The 15961-nt window shown below is 59.8% G+C and overlaps 3 protein-coding genes across 3 annotated transcripts; 2 read left to right on the top strand and 1 right to left on the bottom strand.

The window, feature by feature from the left end:
- Positions 1 to 58: 58 nt before the first annotated feature.
- Positions 59 to 5948, top strand: HMCES (5-hydroxymethylcytosine binding, ES cell specific). Its single transcript, XM_065845593.2, is given in 6 exon segments — positions 59 to 302; positions 2528 to 2671; positions 3027 to 3146; positions 3702 to 3862; positions 4236 to 4428; positions 4824 to 5948. Coding segments are annotated over 6 exon segments (1008 nt in total). The 5' UTR covers positions 59 to 119; the 3' UTR covers positions 5031 to 5948.
- Positions 5949 to 7542: 1594 nt separating this feature from the next.
- Positions 7543 to 9925, top strand: LOC136105794 (histone H2A type 2-B-like). The gene is made up of 2 exons (XM_065845631.2): positions 7543 to 7586; positions 7667 to 9925. The coding sequence occupies exon 2, from the start codon at positions 7733 to 7735 to the stop codon at positions 8111 to 8113; it is 381 nt and encodes a 126-aa protein (XP_065701703.1). The 5' UTR covers positions 7543 to 7586; positions 7667 to 7732; the 3' UTR covers positions 8114 to 9925.
- A 2936-nt stretch (positions 9926 to 12861) lies between these two features.
- On the bottom strand, positions 12862 to 14443 carry H1-10 (H1.10 linker histone). The gene has a single exon (XM_065845922.2). It carries the CDS (start codon positions 14320 to 14322, stop codon positions 13678 to 13680), a length of 645 nt encoding a protein of 214 aa, XP_065701994.1. The 5' UTR covers positions 14323 to 14443; the 3' UTR covers positions 12862 to 13677.
- Between the last annotated feature and the right edge of the window lie 1518 nt (positions 14444 to 15961).

The raw sequence follows: 15961 nt of genomic DNA on the forward strand, positions 1-15961 counted from the left end.
CCGGTCCTGCCCCCGTCCACCCCCAGTCCCGCCCCGGTCCTGCCCCGATCCACCCCCGGTCCCGCCCCCGCACCGGGCGGAGCTCCGAGCCGGCCCCGTCCCCCCGCAGACCGGGCGGGATGTGCGGCCGCACCGCCTGTTCCTTGGGTGCCGACAACCTCCGCCGGGCCTGCGCATATCGCGACAGGGTGGGCCAGCGGCGACAGCCCGAGTGGATCCGGGCGGAGCGGTACCAGCCCTCGTACAACAAGGGCCCGCAGTCCAGCGGGCCGGTGCTGCTCTCCCGCCGGCACCTCTAGCAGGTACCTCCTTCCCTTCCTCCCTCCTTCCCTCTCTCCCCTCCGGGCGAACCAAAACAAGGCCCCCGGGACCGCATCCTGGTCGCAGCTGCTGCTGCTTAAAAATCCGCCTGGCTGCCGTGGATCCTGGGGCTTAAATTGAGGGTCGTGCCTCCCGGGGTGGTGCGCTGCCCAATCCGAATTGGAGCGGCTCGTTTGGCTTCTCTTTGCGCAGCGTACGTGGCGGGTATTGAGTTTTTCTAGTTGCCAAGATCTCTCCTTGTTAGTGTTTACTTGTTCGTGAGGAGGGTGGGGGATCGGTACCGTGCTTCCAGCGTTGTGTTGTGTTTTCTGCAAATATTCACATGTAAGTGATTAATTGTGGTAGGGGTTTTTTTCCTGAGTGTCTCTGCTGGCTTTATTCGGTTTTTCTGGGGATTTTTTTTTCATTTCATAATACTTCTGAGTGTGTCCAGGCTGCATTGGTAGGGGAGAGTAGACAAAAACCATCTCGGCATCAGAGCTGTACAATAACTGCACACCTGTGGTGACCGTTATCCCCGCTAATTTAAGCCTCACCAGACCTTCCCCAGACAACCTGAGCAGCCTGTGCACCCGTTTGTGCATCTCGTTTGGTTTCCGCAGAATTGGGTGCCCGGTGAACTGCTGCTCTTTCGTGTTCAGTGGGGTGAAGCTGGGTGCACCGAATCGAAACACCCCAATCTGGGCTCCCTCTGCTCTCCCCCCCAGGCTGGTGGGGCAGCCAAAGGGGCCGCTGCTCCTGCAGCTGTTACCGGCACAGGGGACAGGGTGGGACGTGGCGGTAGGGACACTTTGGGGTGCTGTGGGTGATGCCATTGGGCATCGCTAGTGCCCTCCTGTCCTGCCTGGGGGCCCCACAGGGCTGACACCTTCTGGGTTGTGCATCTCTGCAGCTTCTGGGACACAGGTGTGGTGTGAGGTGTCCCTTGTGCTGCCCCTCGTCTGTGGGAGGCTCTGGAGGGCTTCACAAAGCTGGGCACATACACATTCGTATATGTATATTTATAGAGTTGAGAGAAGGGAACGGAGCTGGTGAGGGGCTGGAGCACAAGTGTGATGGGAGCGGCTGAGGGACCTGGGAGTTCAGCTGGAGAACAGGAGCTGAGGGGAGACCTTCTGATCTCTGAACTGCCTGAAAGGAGCTTGGAGCCAGGGGGGTCGGGCTCTGCTCCCCAGGAACAAGCGCCAGGAGCAGAGGAAACGGCCTCAAGTTGCGCCAGGGGAGGTTGAGGTTGGATCTGGGGAAGAATTTCTTGCCCAAAGGGCTGTGGGGCATTGAACAGGCTGCCCAGGGCAGTGCTGGAGTCACCATCCCTGGAGGGTTGGACAGACGGAGATGAGGTTCTCAGGACATGGGGTCATGTCAGGGCTGGGGTAATGGCTGAACTCGATGATCTTGAGGGTCTCTTCCAACCAAAATAATTCTATGATTCTGTGTATGCTTACAGTAGATATAAGTGTGTGTGTGTATATATATATATACACATATATATGTATATATATAAATCACTACTGCGGTTCTTTGGGAGCAGGTGCCCCAGGGCCCCGCTCGCCTTGGGCTGCAGCCGCGGGCAGAAAGCGAGAGCGAGCTGGGCGAGAACTGAAAGCCGCAAACCGTTTCCATTGTCCAAGCGCAGATAATATGCAAAGCGCGAGGAGTGAAAGTGAACCAGATCCGCAGAAATCATGCTATTAAAATGAAGGTGAGGCTTACACCTCATGGGACGCTCGCTTTAAAGAGGGAAGGACCGTGACACCAACCCGCCATAACCGGTTGCTTAAGAGCCAGGGAGCTCATGTGTCCAGGCACTTCCCATTGAAAACAAACCACCTGTGTTAATTCCTCCCGAGAGTCATCGGATGAACCTCACTGAGACAGTTATTTATTCCTGCAGAATATTTTTGTGCTTTTTGCTGAAGGTTTATTCTTACAGGAAAGCCATTAAGAATATGGAAAGGGTTAGAATTCGTGGCTGTTTCTGCGTGGTTTGTGAGTAGCGTCCGTGCCGAAGAGCAGAGGCAGATTTGATGCTGAAGGGGCTGTGAGCCCCGGCTCAGCTCTTGGCGGAGACACCGACCTGTTCCTCCCTTCCAGGAGGAGAAGCCGCTTCCCCCGGGCTCTGCGAAGCCCCCCTTGAGCTGTGGGGGTGCTTGTGGTCCCTGCGATGTGGCTCTGACCTGAGGCGTTTCTCTGTCTTGTTCGAAAGGATGCCGACTCCTCCGAGCGGGTCCTCATGGACATGCGCTGGGGCCTGGTTCCCTCCTGGTTCAACAAGGACGACCCTTCCAAAATGCAGTTCAACACCTCCAACTGCCGCAGCGATACCATGCTGAAGAAGTCCTCCTACAAGGTGGGTTGCTGCTCTCTTTCTGGCCAGCACGAAGAGATCTTGTAGCCACCAAAACCAGAGCTGAAGCGTCTCCCAAGTGAGTCTCAGTCACCGTTTGCCTGCAGCACAGGGCAGGATGCTCCTCAATGAGTCCCTGTACCACAAGACTGGCAGATTTCATTAAAATAGAAGAACTGAAACATGAAGCTCATCTCTCCCTGCATCGCTGGGTGGTGGTGGTTACGCACCCCATGGGGCGGCTTTAGGGGACCCCAGGAGGGAAGGGAGCAGGTTGGGTGGTCCCCGCAGCCCCATCCTCCCTCGCAGGCTGCCCGGGGCTGCTGTTCACATCTCGCTTGTGTTTTCTGTCCCCCAGGGTCCTCTCCTCAAGGGCAAGCGCTGCGTGGTCCTGGCGGATGGCTTCTACGAGTGGCAGCAGCACAGCGGGGGGAAGCAGCCATATTTCATTTACTTCCCCCAGAGCAAGGACGCCATGGTACGGAGTCCCTGGTTGTGTCTGAACGCTCGCACCCGGCTCTGAGCCCCTGCTCCCTCCAGCTGCCTGGGGAAAAGCCCCTTTCCCTCCAGCTGCGTCCCTCTCTGGGGTCTCTATTTCCCAATGGGGCTCCATCCTGCGGTGGGCTCAGCACCCCGGCATCCCTGTGCTGTAGACCCTGCGGTCCCCAGGCTGTAAACGCTGCCGCACCGTCCCCGCCGTCACGCTCGCTGCTCCCCGCATGCCGGATGTTTGCATGGGTGGGCGATACATCTCACAGGGGACTGGGCTGGGGGTTTCGCTACCTCTTTCCTTCGGCTGAGCCGGCGGTCGGGGTGTTCGGAGGGGAAGGAGGGTGCTGGCTTGCCTGTGGGAAGATGAGGCTCCCGGTATCTATTCTGGAATTGCCTCAAAGTAGTAGAAAGGCTCCTGGAAAGTCCTCAGATCAGTTAATGACTTAGATCTGAGTCACCTGCTGTGGCACTGGTGGGTCTGCGATGCTTTGGCTGCCCCTGGGTCAGCACCGACCAGGGCGCTGGGACCTTTGTCCTGCAGGCTGAGGGGAAGGATGGAGACGAGGAATGGAGGGGCTGGAGGTTGCTCACCATGGCTGGGATTTTCGACTGCTGGGAGCCGCCGGCGGGAGGAGAGACGCTGTACACTTACACCATCATCACCGTGGACGCCTCCAAGGACGTGAGCTTCATCCATCACAGGCAAGTGAAAGCCGGGGGGCGGCTGTGGGGGGACAAGGGAGGAAAACACTGCTTTTAAATACTGGTCTGGCAGCATGCGGGCAGGGAGGGAAGGGAGACAAATGCTACAACATTACCAGCTCGTTTCTGGTCTCTGGCTTGCACCCTTTCCATAAATCACTGTCTCTGTGCCCCTGTGGGTGGCAGTCGGGCCCTTCCACCTCCTCCAGCAAAGCAGTTACCTGGGCAAAGTGAATATGTTCTCTGCCTGTTTCAGTTCTCCCTGTATTTTTCCCCAAGCTGCTGGTTCATTGCTGGCTTACAAACCTGGCTTTTACCACCCTGCTCTGTTGTATTGGCACCGGGCTTTGCCTCTGACTGTGATGTCCCCTAGGATGCCAGCCATCCTGGACGGGGACGAGGCCATCAGGAAATGGTTGGACTTTGCTGAAGTCCCAACCCAAGAAGCGGTTAAACTCATCCAGCCTACAGAGAACGTCGTTTTCCACCCAGTGTCCACCTTTGTCAACAGCGTCCGCAACAACACACCCGAGTGTGTCGCGCCCATCGAGCTGGGAGCCCAGAAGGTGAGGGCTGGCAGGGGACGGCTTGGCCACGGTGACGTCCCTGGGTGGGGATGGTGCTGCCAGGCTGCAGGGGGGCAGGACTTGGACTGGCTGAGCTTTGAAAGTCCCTTCCAACCCAAACCGTTCTGTGATCCTACGCCTGTGCTTGAGCACAGAGCCCCGAACAGATTCCCTTCCCTCTGCTTTCAGAGATGAATTCTCACCCTGTGGTGGGGTTTCTCTGCTAAATGAAGCGAATTCCATGTGAAACGGGGCTTGGAATGAGCCTGTTCCCAGCAGTGGGGCAGCCTCCCATAGATGTGCCTGGTTGCGGGCAGGGCTGTGGCTCCAGCCCCCGCGGCTCCTGCCCTGCTCTGTGCTCCTGACTTCCCTCCCACCACCTTTTCTCTGTCTAGGAGGTCAAAGCCACCCCCACCAGCAACGCGATGCTGAGCTGGTTAAAAAGCTCCCAGGAGGGCTCTCCCCAGAAGAAAGAAAATGATTTGCCCAGGTGGAAGAGCCAATTCATCCACAGCCCTTCGCCCAAGAAAACCAGCGCAGGTCTCCTGCAGCAGTGGCTGGGGAAGGAGGCAGAGCCGGCTGCGAAGAAGCGCAAGGTGTAGGCACCATCTAGGATGGCTGGCCATCCTTTTCCCTCGGGGTTTTCTGAAGCAGAATGAGGAACATTTTCTTTGGAAGGCTTCGCAGGTGGTTGTTGAGATTCTCCAAGCCTCTCAGGTGTTGATTTGATGCTCTAGGTTGTTGGTCTCTGTTCTTCATGTTCTGGTAAGGGTTGGTATTTGTCTTTTAAGGTTTTGGCTTTGTCTTGTGCTGATGGGAGTGGATATAACCTGCTGGCTTCCCTACCTGGGAGTCCAGATAAAGCCTTGAGAAGCACCTCAGCCTGCCGAGGAGGAGTCGCTTCTGCCTCTGACCACATTCACAGTTCACGTCTCCTGTTTTCTTTTCCCTTTTTTTTTGTGTATTAAACCGATACCTCTTTTCCATGTAATTCCATATTGATTCTGTACCAATTTCCTTTTGAATACTCTCTCGAAAGATGGCTGCAGGACAGAGGAACATGCAATAAATCCTAGGAGGAAACCCCAGGTTCAGGAAGATCTGCCAGAGTCGTCCTGTTGCTGGTTGCCATGTGCATTCCTGGCTCCTGAACAGGGAGGTGTTTAAGCGAAGCCTGGGTAGAACTGGGCTTTGCTTGGGTTTCCCTGCGGGCAGCGGGTTGGGACAGCACGTCTTGGTCACGTTGTTTGTACAGCCATTCCGTTAATGGGATTTGAAGACTTAGAAAGGATTTTCTTGATCTGTGGAGGGATGTGCTCTGCCTTGTTCGTAAAGGTCATTCATTAAAGCCTGGATAACCAAAGTGCCATTACAGAACAGCACAGGGCAGTTGTTTTTGAGGTCAGGGATTTTGTAAACAGAGCCAGATGTTGCAGACCAAAAGCCTTACGCGGTGGGACCCTTGCTGGAAAACAGTACTTCATTTTTATTGGAAACAATAAAATGGGATTAACTGGTTGGCTGTGCGGTGCCCTTGTCCGTGTGTGTGTCTTTGTCCCCCTTGCCCACCGCAGCCCTTCTGCTCCTGTTTTGCAGGCAGAGCTCGTATCTCCTCTCCATCTGCTGCGCAGGAGACCAGTTACAGCTGCTGAGCTCACAGGGCACCCGCAGGGCGATGTTGCTGGAACATTTCCATTTGCCAGTGGAAAATACCCCCCAGGGATTTATTTCAGGGCTCCTCTCAAATGATGTGTCCCTGGGGAGCTGCAGGAGTAGCTGGGGCGCATCACTGGCAGGGACAGCAGAGCTGGGGCAGGAGCTACAGGACAGAAAACTGGGGAGAGCTGAGCGCTCTCAGAGCCAAATCCATCTCTGAATCCCTCATGTGCCATGGAGGCAGCTGAACCCTGAAGATCTGCTTTATGGGAAGCTGGGATGGGATTAGGATTTCTAGCTAGAAAGCCTGTTGCTAGCTGGCTCCTCATTGCTCCCACAGTGACTTGAGGCTATCGAGTCACTGCATTAGCAGCTCCTGGTAAAATTAAATAGGTTTTCAGGTGCTGGGGCTGTCACCTCGGTGCCTATCCTTGCAGGAGCCACAAGGGAGGTTTCTCTCCCTGCCTGGCCATCACTCCTGCAGGGTGAGCAGCTCAGCTGCGCTGGCTTGGTCAGTGCTAGCTGTAGATCAGACTTTTCCAAAGGTCACCAGCTCATCTCAAATTCATTTCAGGTTTCCAGTTGCTGTGGTAGGAGTGAAGATGCTGAGCACGCATGGGGGATGCTCACCTTTCCCACTCTGGGGAACACGATCCTTCCCTTGGGGAGGCAGGGACAACGCAAAGACACAGGGTAAAGATTATCTCCCTCCAGGCTGTGAACACCAGCAGTATCATCCACCGAGAAAAACTACACAGAGGGCTTAATGAGGTGTTCTTGCTGAACTACACCACCTTCAAACTGAAGGCTGGCTGCTCACTCAATGCCGTTTGCAGTGGTTGTTCCTACCTGGCAAGGAGTTGTCTGCACTTAACCTGGTGTGACCTGGCCCCCAGAATTGGCTTCGATGCATGATGCTCTGGCAGGGAGGGCAGCACTCGATGCAGGTGAGGGGGATGCTCCGGGGGGCTGGACCCCCCGATGGGGGGAGCTCCCCCCATCGGGGGGTCCAGCCCCCCGGAGCATCCCCGAGCTACAGGTCCTGGCACTCTCCCTCCGGCCGGGGAGAGGGCTCTGGGTTTAGGCAAAAGGGGCATGCGGTGAGAAGCAACGATGCTGGGACACTCACGGGGGCTCCGGCCAAAACCGCCCCCCGTCGGTCCTGACCCAGCCAGGAAGCAGCTACCAGCGTGTGAAGGAGCCCTGGCTGCTGCCGGGCTTGGCCGGTTGGGAACCGTGACCCCCATGGATCAAAGGGCCGAGCCGGTTCGCTCCCCGCCGGGCGCTGCCCTCGGCGTCGACCCCGCGGCGGAGCCGGGGCCCTGCGAGCCCTATGCAAATCAGGGATCAGCACAGCGACCAATCAGCGCCACGTCGGCAGAAGCAGTAACCAATGGGAAGCGGCGCGCGGCGGGGCGGGCAGGGATATCCGCGGCGCGGCGGCGCCGGCCCTGGCAGTGCGGCGGCGGGCGGTGCGCAGGGCGGAGCGGCGGCGGCTGAGGGTAAGGGCGGCGCGGGAGCGGGCGGGGACGGCGGTTCCCCGGCCCGGCAGCGCGGTGTAACGGCGTTTATTTCCTTGCAGGCGCCGGGACCGTCTGTGCGTGGCGCTTCTTGGGCGGCGGCGGCGAGGGGCCGCTGCCAGCCGGCCATGTCGGGCCGGGGGAAGTCCGGTGGCAAAGCGCGGGCCAAGGCCAAGTCGCGCTCGTCGCGGGCCGGGCTGCAGTTCCCGGTGGGCCGGGTGCACCGGCTGCTGCGGAAGGGAAACTACGCGGAGCGGGTGGGCGCCGGGGCGCCGGTGTACCTGGCGGCGGTGCTGGAGTATCTGTCGGCTGAGATCCTGGAGCTGGCGGGCAACGCGGCCCGCGACAACAAGAAGACACGCATCATCCCGCGGCACCTGCAGCTCGCCATCCGCAACGACGAGGAGCTCAACAAGCTGCTGGGCGGTGTGACCATCGCCCAGGGTGGCGTCCTGCCCAACATCCAGGCCGTGCTGCTGCCCAAGAAGACGCAGAGCTCCAAGAAGTGAGCGCTGCCCCTGTCTCCCCTCCCAGCCCTACCTCCTCACCGGTACCCTGCCTGTCCTCCTTGTGGGGCTCGGGGTTCCTGTCCTACCCCCCAGCCCGGGCTGGGTGCTGAGCCCTGGCAGCACCCTGCCAGCCCTCCACTAGTCCCCCAGCCTGGGCTGCAGGGTGCTGGGGGAGCATGAGTGGGGTCAGGCCCTGCTTGTGCCCCTACTCTGCCCCTCTTCCCTCTGAAAGAAGCATTTTTGGAGGGGGCAGCTGGATCACAGCTGTTGGCGGTGGTGGCATGTGGAGCTGGATGGTTGAGTCATGGTGCAAAGCTGCTGGTAGCTGCTGAGGATTGTTCTGGCTGGTGTGGGGATGGACACGGGCACCCCCAGCTGCCTGTCCCCTCTGCCAGCCCTGGGGTCATGCAGGGCCCCCCCAGCCCTCCCTGCTCGCCCTGGCACAAGGATGGGACTGGCTGCTGCTGTGCCCTCCCTGCCAGCAATGCCGTCCCGGCAGCACTGCAGCGGGGAGGGCAGGGGGCTGGAAAATGTGAAAAGGAGGCAAACTTTCTCCATTGGCAAGAAGTGACTGTTAGTTTTGTTCATGGTAAAGCTAGTGCGTTGCCTACTGTAAAGAAGCTCTGGTCCTATTTATTTTAAAGTCTTTTATTTTGGGGGGGGTACCTCTCTGCAAAGTCACCGTCCTGCAGCTCCCTGGCTTGGTGGGCGCTGGGGGACTTGGTGGCCTTGTATTCCGTGGGTCCTGCTCGCGGGGTGGGGCGGAGGGTGCGGTGACAAATCCCCTCGGAGAGCGTCGCAAGGTCAGGCGCCCGCTGGGAGCGGGAGCTGCCATCTTCTGCCGCCGCTCCCCTGCTCTCCCGGCTGCAGAAACCCTTCGTGCCGCTGAGAGCTACCCATGCACTTCTGGAAATGACATGCTGTGGCTCTTTTTGTTGTTTGTTCAACACTATTTCTGGTTCAGAGAAATAAAGTGATGATGCTGTCTGTTAACTGTTACCTTCTATGGATTAATATTTTTTTTAAAAGAAAAAAGGACCCTACATTTTGTGTTAAAACTCACTCATAGCTAGTACCGTATTTATTTAATGCCTGTGTGGGTAATGTGGGAGCATGGGGACAGGCTAGCTGTCCCGTGACGCCTGGAATAGCTGATGCAGAGACAGCTTTCCTCACTGCCCAGAGCAGCCGCTTCTGTGGAGGCCGATAGTCGTGTGCATGCGGCAGTGTCTAGGCAATCAGACTGTAGACCTTCGTAACGTGTTTTTTAAGTTAAAAAAAGAAAAGCAACTTCTATTTATGTGCTGTAAGTAGCATGTCTTCAGCCTATTGAATCAGATGTTGATCTTGTGGATGAAGTAATCTACCCTAGCTCTGAGTCTTATTACCTAAAGTAGATGAATCTGGATGCTTGTCAACTGGGTTTATGAAGGGGTTTTTCACTCCGTTGTGGAATGTGGAAGCGGTGTGTTTGTTAGTGTTGTGCTAATGGGGGTGAAGATGTGCCCCGTGGTTATGCTGGGGTGGGTGGGGGGCACTGTCCACAGCGCTGCTGTGTCACGGACCCCCCAGGTTCTCTCCTCACGTTATGTGACTGTCACCACGGGCAAGGTGGGGACAAGGGGTTTCCACTGCCCGGTATGGTGTTCGATGTGTCTGTATCAGTGTCTTGTTCTCTCCCTCATGTTTTCTTTAGGACCAGTGTTCTGTACAACTCGAGAGTGCTTTGTATTTCTTAGAAAAATGCAGAACTTGTGATACTGAAAAGAACGGTGCAAACCCAATATCTGATTAAACTGGTTCCCTGTTGAATGCTGTCACATGTGCTGTGTCTTGTCACCTCTCCAAATCTGAATCTGGCAGCAGTCTCTGGGAGCAGACTCTGGTGGCAGCTGGGCTTGGTTTTCTCCAAGTGGGGAAGGACTAGTAAAGCACCAGATCTGGCCTAGCAGTGGTGCTGCCTGCCTTTCACTTGAACAAATAGTCTTTTTCTACCTGTGGGAACAGATAAAACCTTTCTCTTGCTCTTCTCCCTGCTGTGGGAATGGCTGGGAGCAGCAGAGGGGATGGGGCAGGACCTGGGACCTTCTCCCATGCTGGAGGTGCCATCCCCACCCCATGGGCTGCCCAGGACCCTCTGGGTGACCTTGCAGGCAGAGATGGGCTTGTGGAGGTCAGATGGGAAAAGCTGATCCTGATGGGGAGGGAGGAGGCCTGGAGATATGGGGGCTGTTTCTTACAGCACTCTCTCTCTTGGGATGTCTCCCACTTTGTTGTCCTGGTGACTGGTCCGCAAGGCAGAGTTGCTCGCAGCTTGGGTTTGGAACAGAGGGTTGTGGGGGGGCTTAGACACCTTCTAGTGTGGTCAGGGTTGGGTGGTGGCAAGGGCTGGGCTGGGGATGGTGTAGATCAGGACTGGAGCTGCTCAGGCTGATCTTTGTAGGTGCCACCTTCTGCCCCACCAAATGTGCTGGCCAGCCCACAAGGCAGGAGTGGGTATGAAGTATTTGGGAGTGCCCTGGCGCAGGGAACAGGGAGAGATCGGGCTGCTGCCCTGCACACCAGGGGCCGAATAGCTCTGTAACCACCCCAGTGTTGTGTGGCTCTGCGTGGGGTGACACCTGCAGCTGTAACTGGGAGGTGATGGCAGATGTGGTGCCCTCAGTGCTGAGCTCCAGCTGGTTAAACTTCTGCCACCCACGTGATGGACCAGCTGGAAAAGCTGGGCTGCTTCAAGGGAAATCCTGTCTGTCTGGCCAAGCGTTGCTAAAGTGCTTGGCCTTTATCACCTGCTCAACTTCACATTTAAATATCATCGTGACCAGGAAAGCGGAAGTTTGGTCTTTATTAGAAAGCTGGAACGGACTCTGTCACCTTCAAGAGATTGGTCTTGTGGCTTCTTGGAGCAGTGTCGCTGGTCCTGGCTCTTTTGTAGCACCAGAGCAATTGAGCTCATAAAATGTGAAGGACTTGGCTGAGTCGAGCCTTCCCCAGAGGTCATGTGAGCCTGAAAGGGTGTCTGTTGGTCTGTCCTTCCCTCCAGGAGAAGTCAGGGAGGCTGCAGGGCTCTTCACCTTCCTCCTCCAGGCACCCAAAGGTGAGACAGCATAGACCTGAAGCTGGAAGCTGCTGTGCATCTCACCATGCACAGCAGTCTCCACTAGCTCTGGGACTTGCTGTGTTTATCTGGGGGATGAGACTGGAGTCACTTGCCCTTGGAAGTCCTCGAGGCTTGGGTTTCCCTCCAGAGCCCAGCCCTCGTGTCCAGCAGCACTCGTGGGAGTCTGCTCGAGGACGCTCATGTCGCAGCTCCCGGCAGTCCTGGTGTGTATGGTGAAACGCTGCCTTCTCCCTGACTGAGAGGTGAGGTCTCCAGCTGGACCAGTGCTATGTGTCATGTGGCTGCCTTCCCTCTGTCCCCAGCTGCCTGTGGGAATGCCAGCAGTGGTTCACCTTCCAGGTAATGCTCCTTACCAATCAAGCACTTTGCCTTGCAGGTTGTGAGACTGGCCAGACCTGGGTGATGGCATCTCCTCCATCCCTTCAAAGCTGCAGTGTCATCTGCTGACCAAGGAGACAACTGCAGGTCACAGCTGGAATGCAGCGGCTCTCTCCTGGTACCTGAGGTTGCTGGCAGGTGCTCAGGCTCTGTGTGAGATGTGCAGGGGCTGCCTGTCCCAAATACTGACTGGAGGGAGGCTACAACCCCCCAACAGCAGAAAGCTGCTGGTCTCCCCCAAGAGCAGAACTGGCTTCTCCTCCTGAATTTAGCTGATGGACAGCTCTTCAGGTAATAAACTTGCTTCCCTTCTTTCTGCTTGTGCTCCAAGAGGCACAGGGATGAAGCTGCTGTAGAGGGGCCTTGGTGCAGGAGGAAGGGGGCTGCTCCTTTCCTGGGAGTGCTGGAAGGGCCTGGCTGTCCCCAGGCTCCAGCTGGCTGCTGTTCCTCTGTCCCCTCCTCCTGGAGGCCTTGTGCATTGGGCTGATTGGTGCTGTATTTCCCCAGGCACCGGGAGCATGTTGATGCTCTGGGGTGATGCTCTCCTCCCTCCCTGGGGTGACAGCAAAGCCCTGCTGTGGGCTTAACTGCAGCTGACCTGTGGGGTACAGTGCAACTGCAGCACTCCCTGCCCCACTGCAGAGAGCAAATATATGGCTGGGCTCCTTTCCCCTCCTGCAACCCCAATATAAGCTGGAGGACCCTGCAGGCTCAGCCTCTGCTGCTGCAGACAGGCAGAACAAGATGGCCCAGATCCCTGCCAGGGCTTTATGCAACCTCGCTGGCGTGCACTATAAATAGGCACAGCCACGGAGGCGCAGGGTGCGCCATGGGCCTCTGCTCGCAGCGCTGTGTGCACACGGCGGAGCCCCAGCTCCTGGGGAAAAACTCCCCGAAGCTGAGGCTGGAAGGGAGAGATGGAGGTGGGGGGTGCTTCCTTCTAACCCAGGTGCTGTGGGGCAACCCCCCGTGGGTACCCACCCCTTCCCTGCCTCCATGGCAAGGGAATCCTCACCCCCTCTCCTCCCTTCCCCTCTCATCGGTGTTGTGCAGCTTCTCCCCCCGAGGGCAGGTGCAGCCCCCTGGGTCTGCTCTGCTGCATCAACACCTGCGTGGGCAGCAGGGCCCCCCCTCTCCTCCACGGGGACACACGCAGCGTGGCTGGGCTCTCCCGCCTCTCTCCGGGGGCTCCACTGCCCCCAGCCCGCCCTGCCCGCTCCCCGGTGCCTGCAGGGAGCGCACGACAGCATGACGTTTTTTAACAATTTATTTGAAACGACGATAAATGAAAAAAAATAACGGAAACATTAAAAAAAAAAAAAACACAACAAAAAACCCAAAACCACCCTCCCAAAAAAATAACCAAAACTAACTCAAAACCGATTTTTAAAAAAAATTAGAAAGGCCATTATTGAAGATGCGACCGGCACCGGCGGCCCGAGGGGCCCCGCGGGCTGCTCCGCCAGGGGGCGGGCGGACAACCCGCGCGCGCCTGCCCCGTCACGAGCGGCCGGACGCCGCGGCAGCCAATTGGCGCCCAACGGGCCGTTGCCATGGCAGCGCGGACCCGGGAGCCAATAGGGGGCGCCGTGGTTTTTCGAAATCGCGCCGAGGCTGCGCGGGGCGGCCTGCGCGAGGGGCGGGGCGCGCGCGCGGAGCGGGCCCGGGCGGCGGGAGCCCGGCCCACGTGGCGCGCGGAGCAGCGGGGGCGCCGCCGCGAAACGGCTGCTATGGAAACCGGGCGGGAAAAATCCCTGTAAAGCACCGGGGAAAAAAGGGGGAGGGAAAGTCGGGGACTGTCTACACGCGGGGAGGGGCACGGCCGAAAACAAAAGGGCGCGATCGGGGAGAAGCCCCGGGGTGGGGGATGGAAAAAAATAAGGCGGCGGAGAGGGGGAAGGGGGTGCTGGGGCAGCCGCAGCCCCGCTCACCGCGCACGGCGGCGGCTGCGGAGCCGAGTCAGCAACACAAAGACAAAGCGGGTCCCCGGGGGTCCGTCCTCAGAGCAGTCTGTGCGGCGGGGCTCACAGTCCGGGGGGCGGCGGGGGCTCCCTGCGCCCCGCTCTCATGCCTTCCTGCTCTTGAGTGCCTTGGGCTTTGCGGATTTCTTTACCTTCTTGCCCCCGGGGGACGCGGCTCCTTTCTTGGTGGCCTTCTTGGCTTTGCCCTTGTCCTTCTTCGCCGCCGCCCCGCTGGCTCCTTTCTTGTGCGATTTCTTCTCGGGCTTCTTGCTCTTGGCTGTCGGCTTCTCCGCCCGCCGGGACGTGGAGGCCGTCGCCTTCTTGTGGGCGCTGCTGCCCGCGCCCCCTTCGCCGCCGCCTTCCAGCTTCTTCCTGTTGAGCTTGAAGGAACCGTTGGCGCCGGTGCCCTTGACCTGGAGCAGCGTGTCGTTCTGCACCAGCGCCTTGATGGAGTATTTCAGGTAGGTCCTGCCGTTCTGCTGGTCGAACCAGGTCACTTTCTTGGCCTCGTTGTAGATCTTGGCCAGCGAGGAGCCATTGCGCTCGCCCAGCTTGCGGATGGTCTCCACCACCAGCTGACTGTATTTCCCTGGCTGGTTCTTCTTCTTGTTGTTCTTTTTCTTCTTCGACGGCGAAAGCGACGAGCCGCCGCCTTTCGCTTTCTTAGCGGCCGCTTTCTTTTCCGGGGAGAGAGGCAACTCCTCCGCCTCGGTCAGAGGCAGATCGGCTTCTTCTAGCTCCACCGACATGGTGCCGAGGGGCCGCGGGCCGCAGAGCTGGGGTGGGCAGGGGCGGCGTGGCCGGCAGCGGCGGCGCTTCTATCGGACTCCGCTTTGCTCCGCGCCGCCGCGCTCTAGTGGGGCGGGTGCCGCCGCCGCCTCTTTATATGGACGCGGGGCGGACCACGTTGAGAACAACAACAGCCTGGTCCGCCGCCAGCTCCAACTTGTGCTTCTTGGGGCCCTTTCGCGGGGCTCCCGCGCCGCCGCCGGGGCCCCTCTGGCCGCTCCGCCCGCTCCGTGCCCTGCGCCCGGCCCCCCCCCAGCCCGCCGCCGCCCCCGCGCCCCCCGCCGTGCGCCGCCCGCCGCCCCCCGCCGTGATTTCGGGGGTGCGCCCGGCGCGGCGGCGAAAGCGAGGATGGGGGCGCCTGGTACGGTGGCGGCTGGGGCCCCGAGGCGGCCCCCCGCGCGTCGGTGCCGCCGCCGACCGCTGCCCAAGAGGGGCCGCCGCACGGTGGGGGTGGCGGCGGGCAGCGGGGGGCCGCGGCGGCGGCGCTGGCCCCGGGTTCTCCGGAGGGAACTAACACAGGCGACGCCCTCCCGCGGTCGGCGGCAGCAGCGCGGAGACGCCGCGCCGAGGCCGGGGGTCCCCGCCCCGGCGACGGGGGCCGCCCCCCCACCGACCCCTACCCCCATGGCCACCCGGACGGGGCCTCCGAGGGGGGGGCCCTTCGTGTCCGGTGTGCACACCCCCCTCCCCCCCCCCTTCTCCGGCAGGCATCGCCCCACAGCGGAGGATGCGGGCAGCGCGGCGGCGGGTCCCAGGGGGCTGGCGGTGGGGGCACGGTGGGGGGGGACCCCCGGTTTGCCATAGTCCGGGGGCTGCGCGAATCGCTGCAGCCCCTGCAGCCCCTGCAGCCCCTGCGCACCGAGGATCTGGGGGGGCTTCTTGCCCCTTCGCAGGCTGCAGCTCTGCATGGCCTGGGGGGTCAGCAGCGGTCCTATGAACCCCACTCCCCAAATCCCACCGGGGAGGACGAGACTTTCTGGGTGGGGGGTCGGAATGCACAACCCCTCCCTTGCAAAGCCCCAGGGCCGGGTCCCTCTCCCCCAGCAGCTGGGGGTGGGATCCGGATTGGGGGGGGGGCGCGTACCGGGGGTGTGAGTGCGCGGGGGCGCGTGCGAGGAGACGGGCACACGCACAGGGTGCGCACACGCACACGTACATGCACACGCATGTAGAACCCGCACATACACTCGCACCCGCCTCCTGCCCACGCACGCCGCGCCGAACTCAACAGCCCCGCCGCCTCCTCTTCCTCCTCCTCCTTCTCCTCCTCCTCCTCCTCTCCCCCACCTCGGCTCCTCTCCGCCATTTCCTTCGCCCGGGCCCCCCCCTTCCCGCGGACGAGCCCCCGCTGCCCGCTGTGCTGGGGGGGTCCCTGGGGCCGGCCCGGATCCTGCCCGGTCCCCCCGCCCTTCACGGGATGCCCTGTACCCCCTTTGGAGAGACCCCCCCCACACACCAGCGGGGCCCTGACCCTCCATAGCAGTCCGCCCTGTGATGAGTTGTGTCCGGCCTCGGGAAGGAGGGGGGTGACATTGCACGGCTGGAGCGGGGCGGTTTGGAATGTATAGATGCGCGTATGGAGCAAGCCAGCAGGTCAGT

Source organism: Patagioenas fasciata, chromosome 10, assembly GCF_037038585.1.
Source record: "Patagioenas fasciata isolate bPatFas1 chromosome 10, bPatFas1.hap1, whole genome shotgun sequence".
NCBI classification, from domain to species: Eukaryota; Metazoa; Chordata; class Aves; order Columbiformes; family Columbidae; genus Patagioenas; species Patagioenas fasciata.

Coding starts and splice junctions, on each gene's coding strand:
- LOC136105794 (XM_065845631.2), top strand. CDS start 7,733: ATGTCGGGCCGGGGGAAGTCCGGTGGCAAAGCGCGGGCCAAGGCCAAG.
- H1-10 (XM_065845922.2), bottom strand. CDS start 14,322: ATGTCGGTGGAGCTAGAAGAAGCCGATCTGCCTCTGACCGAGGCGGAG.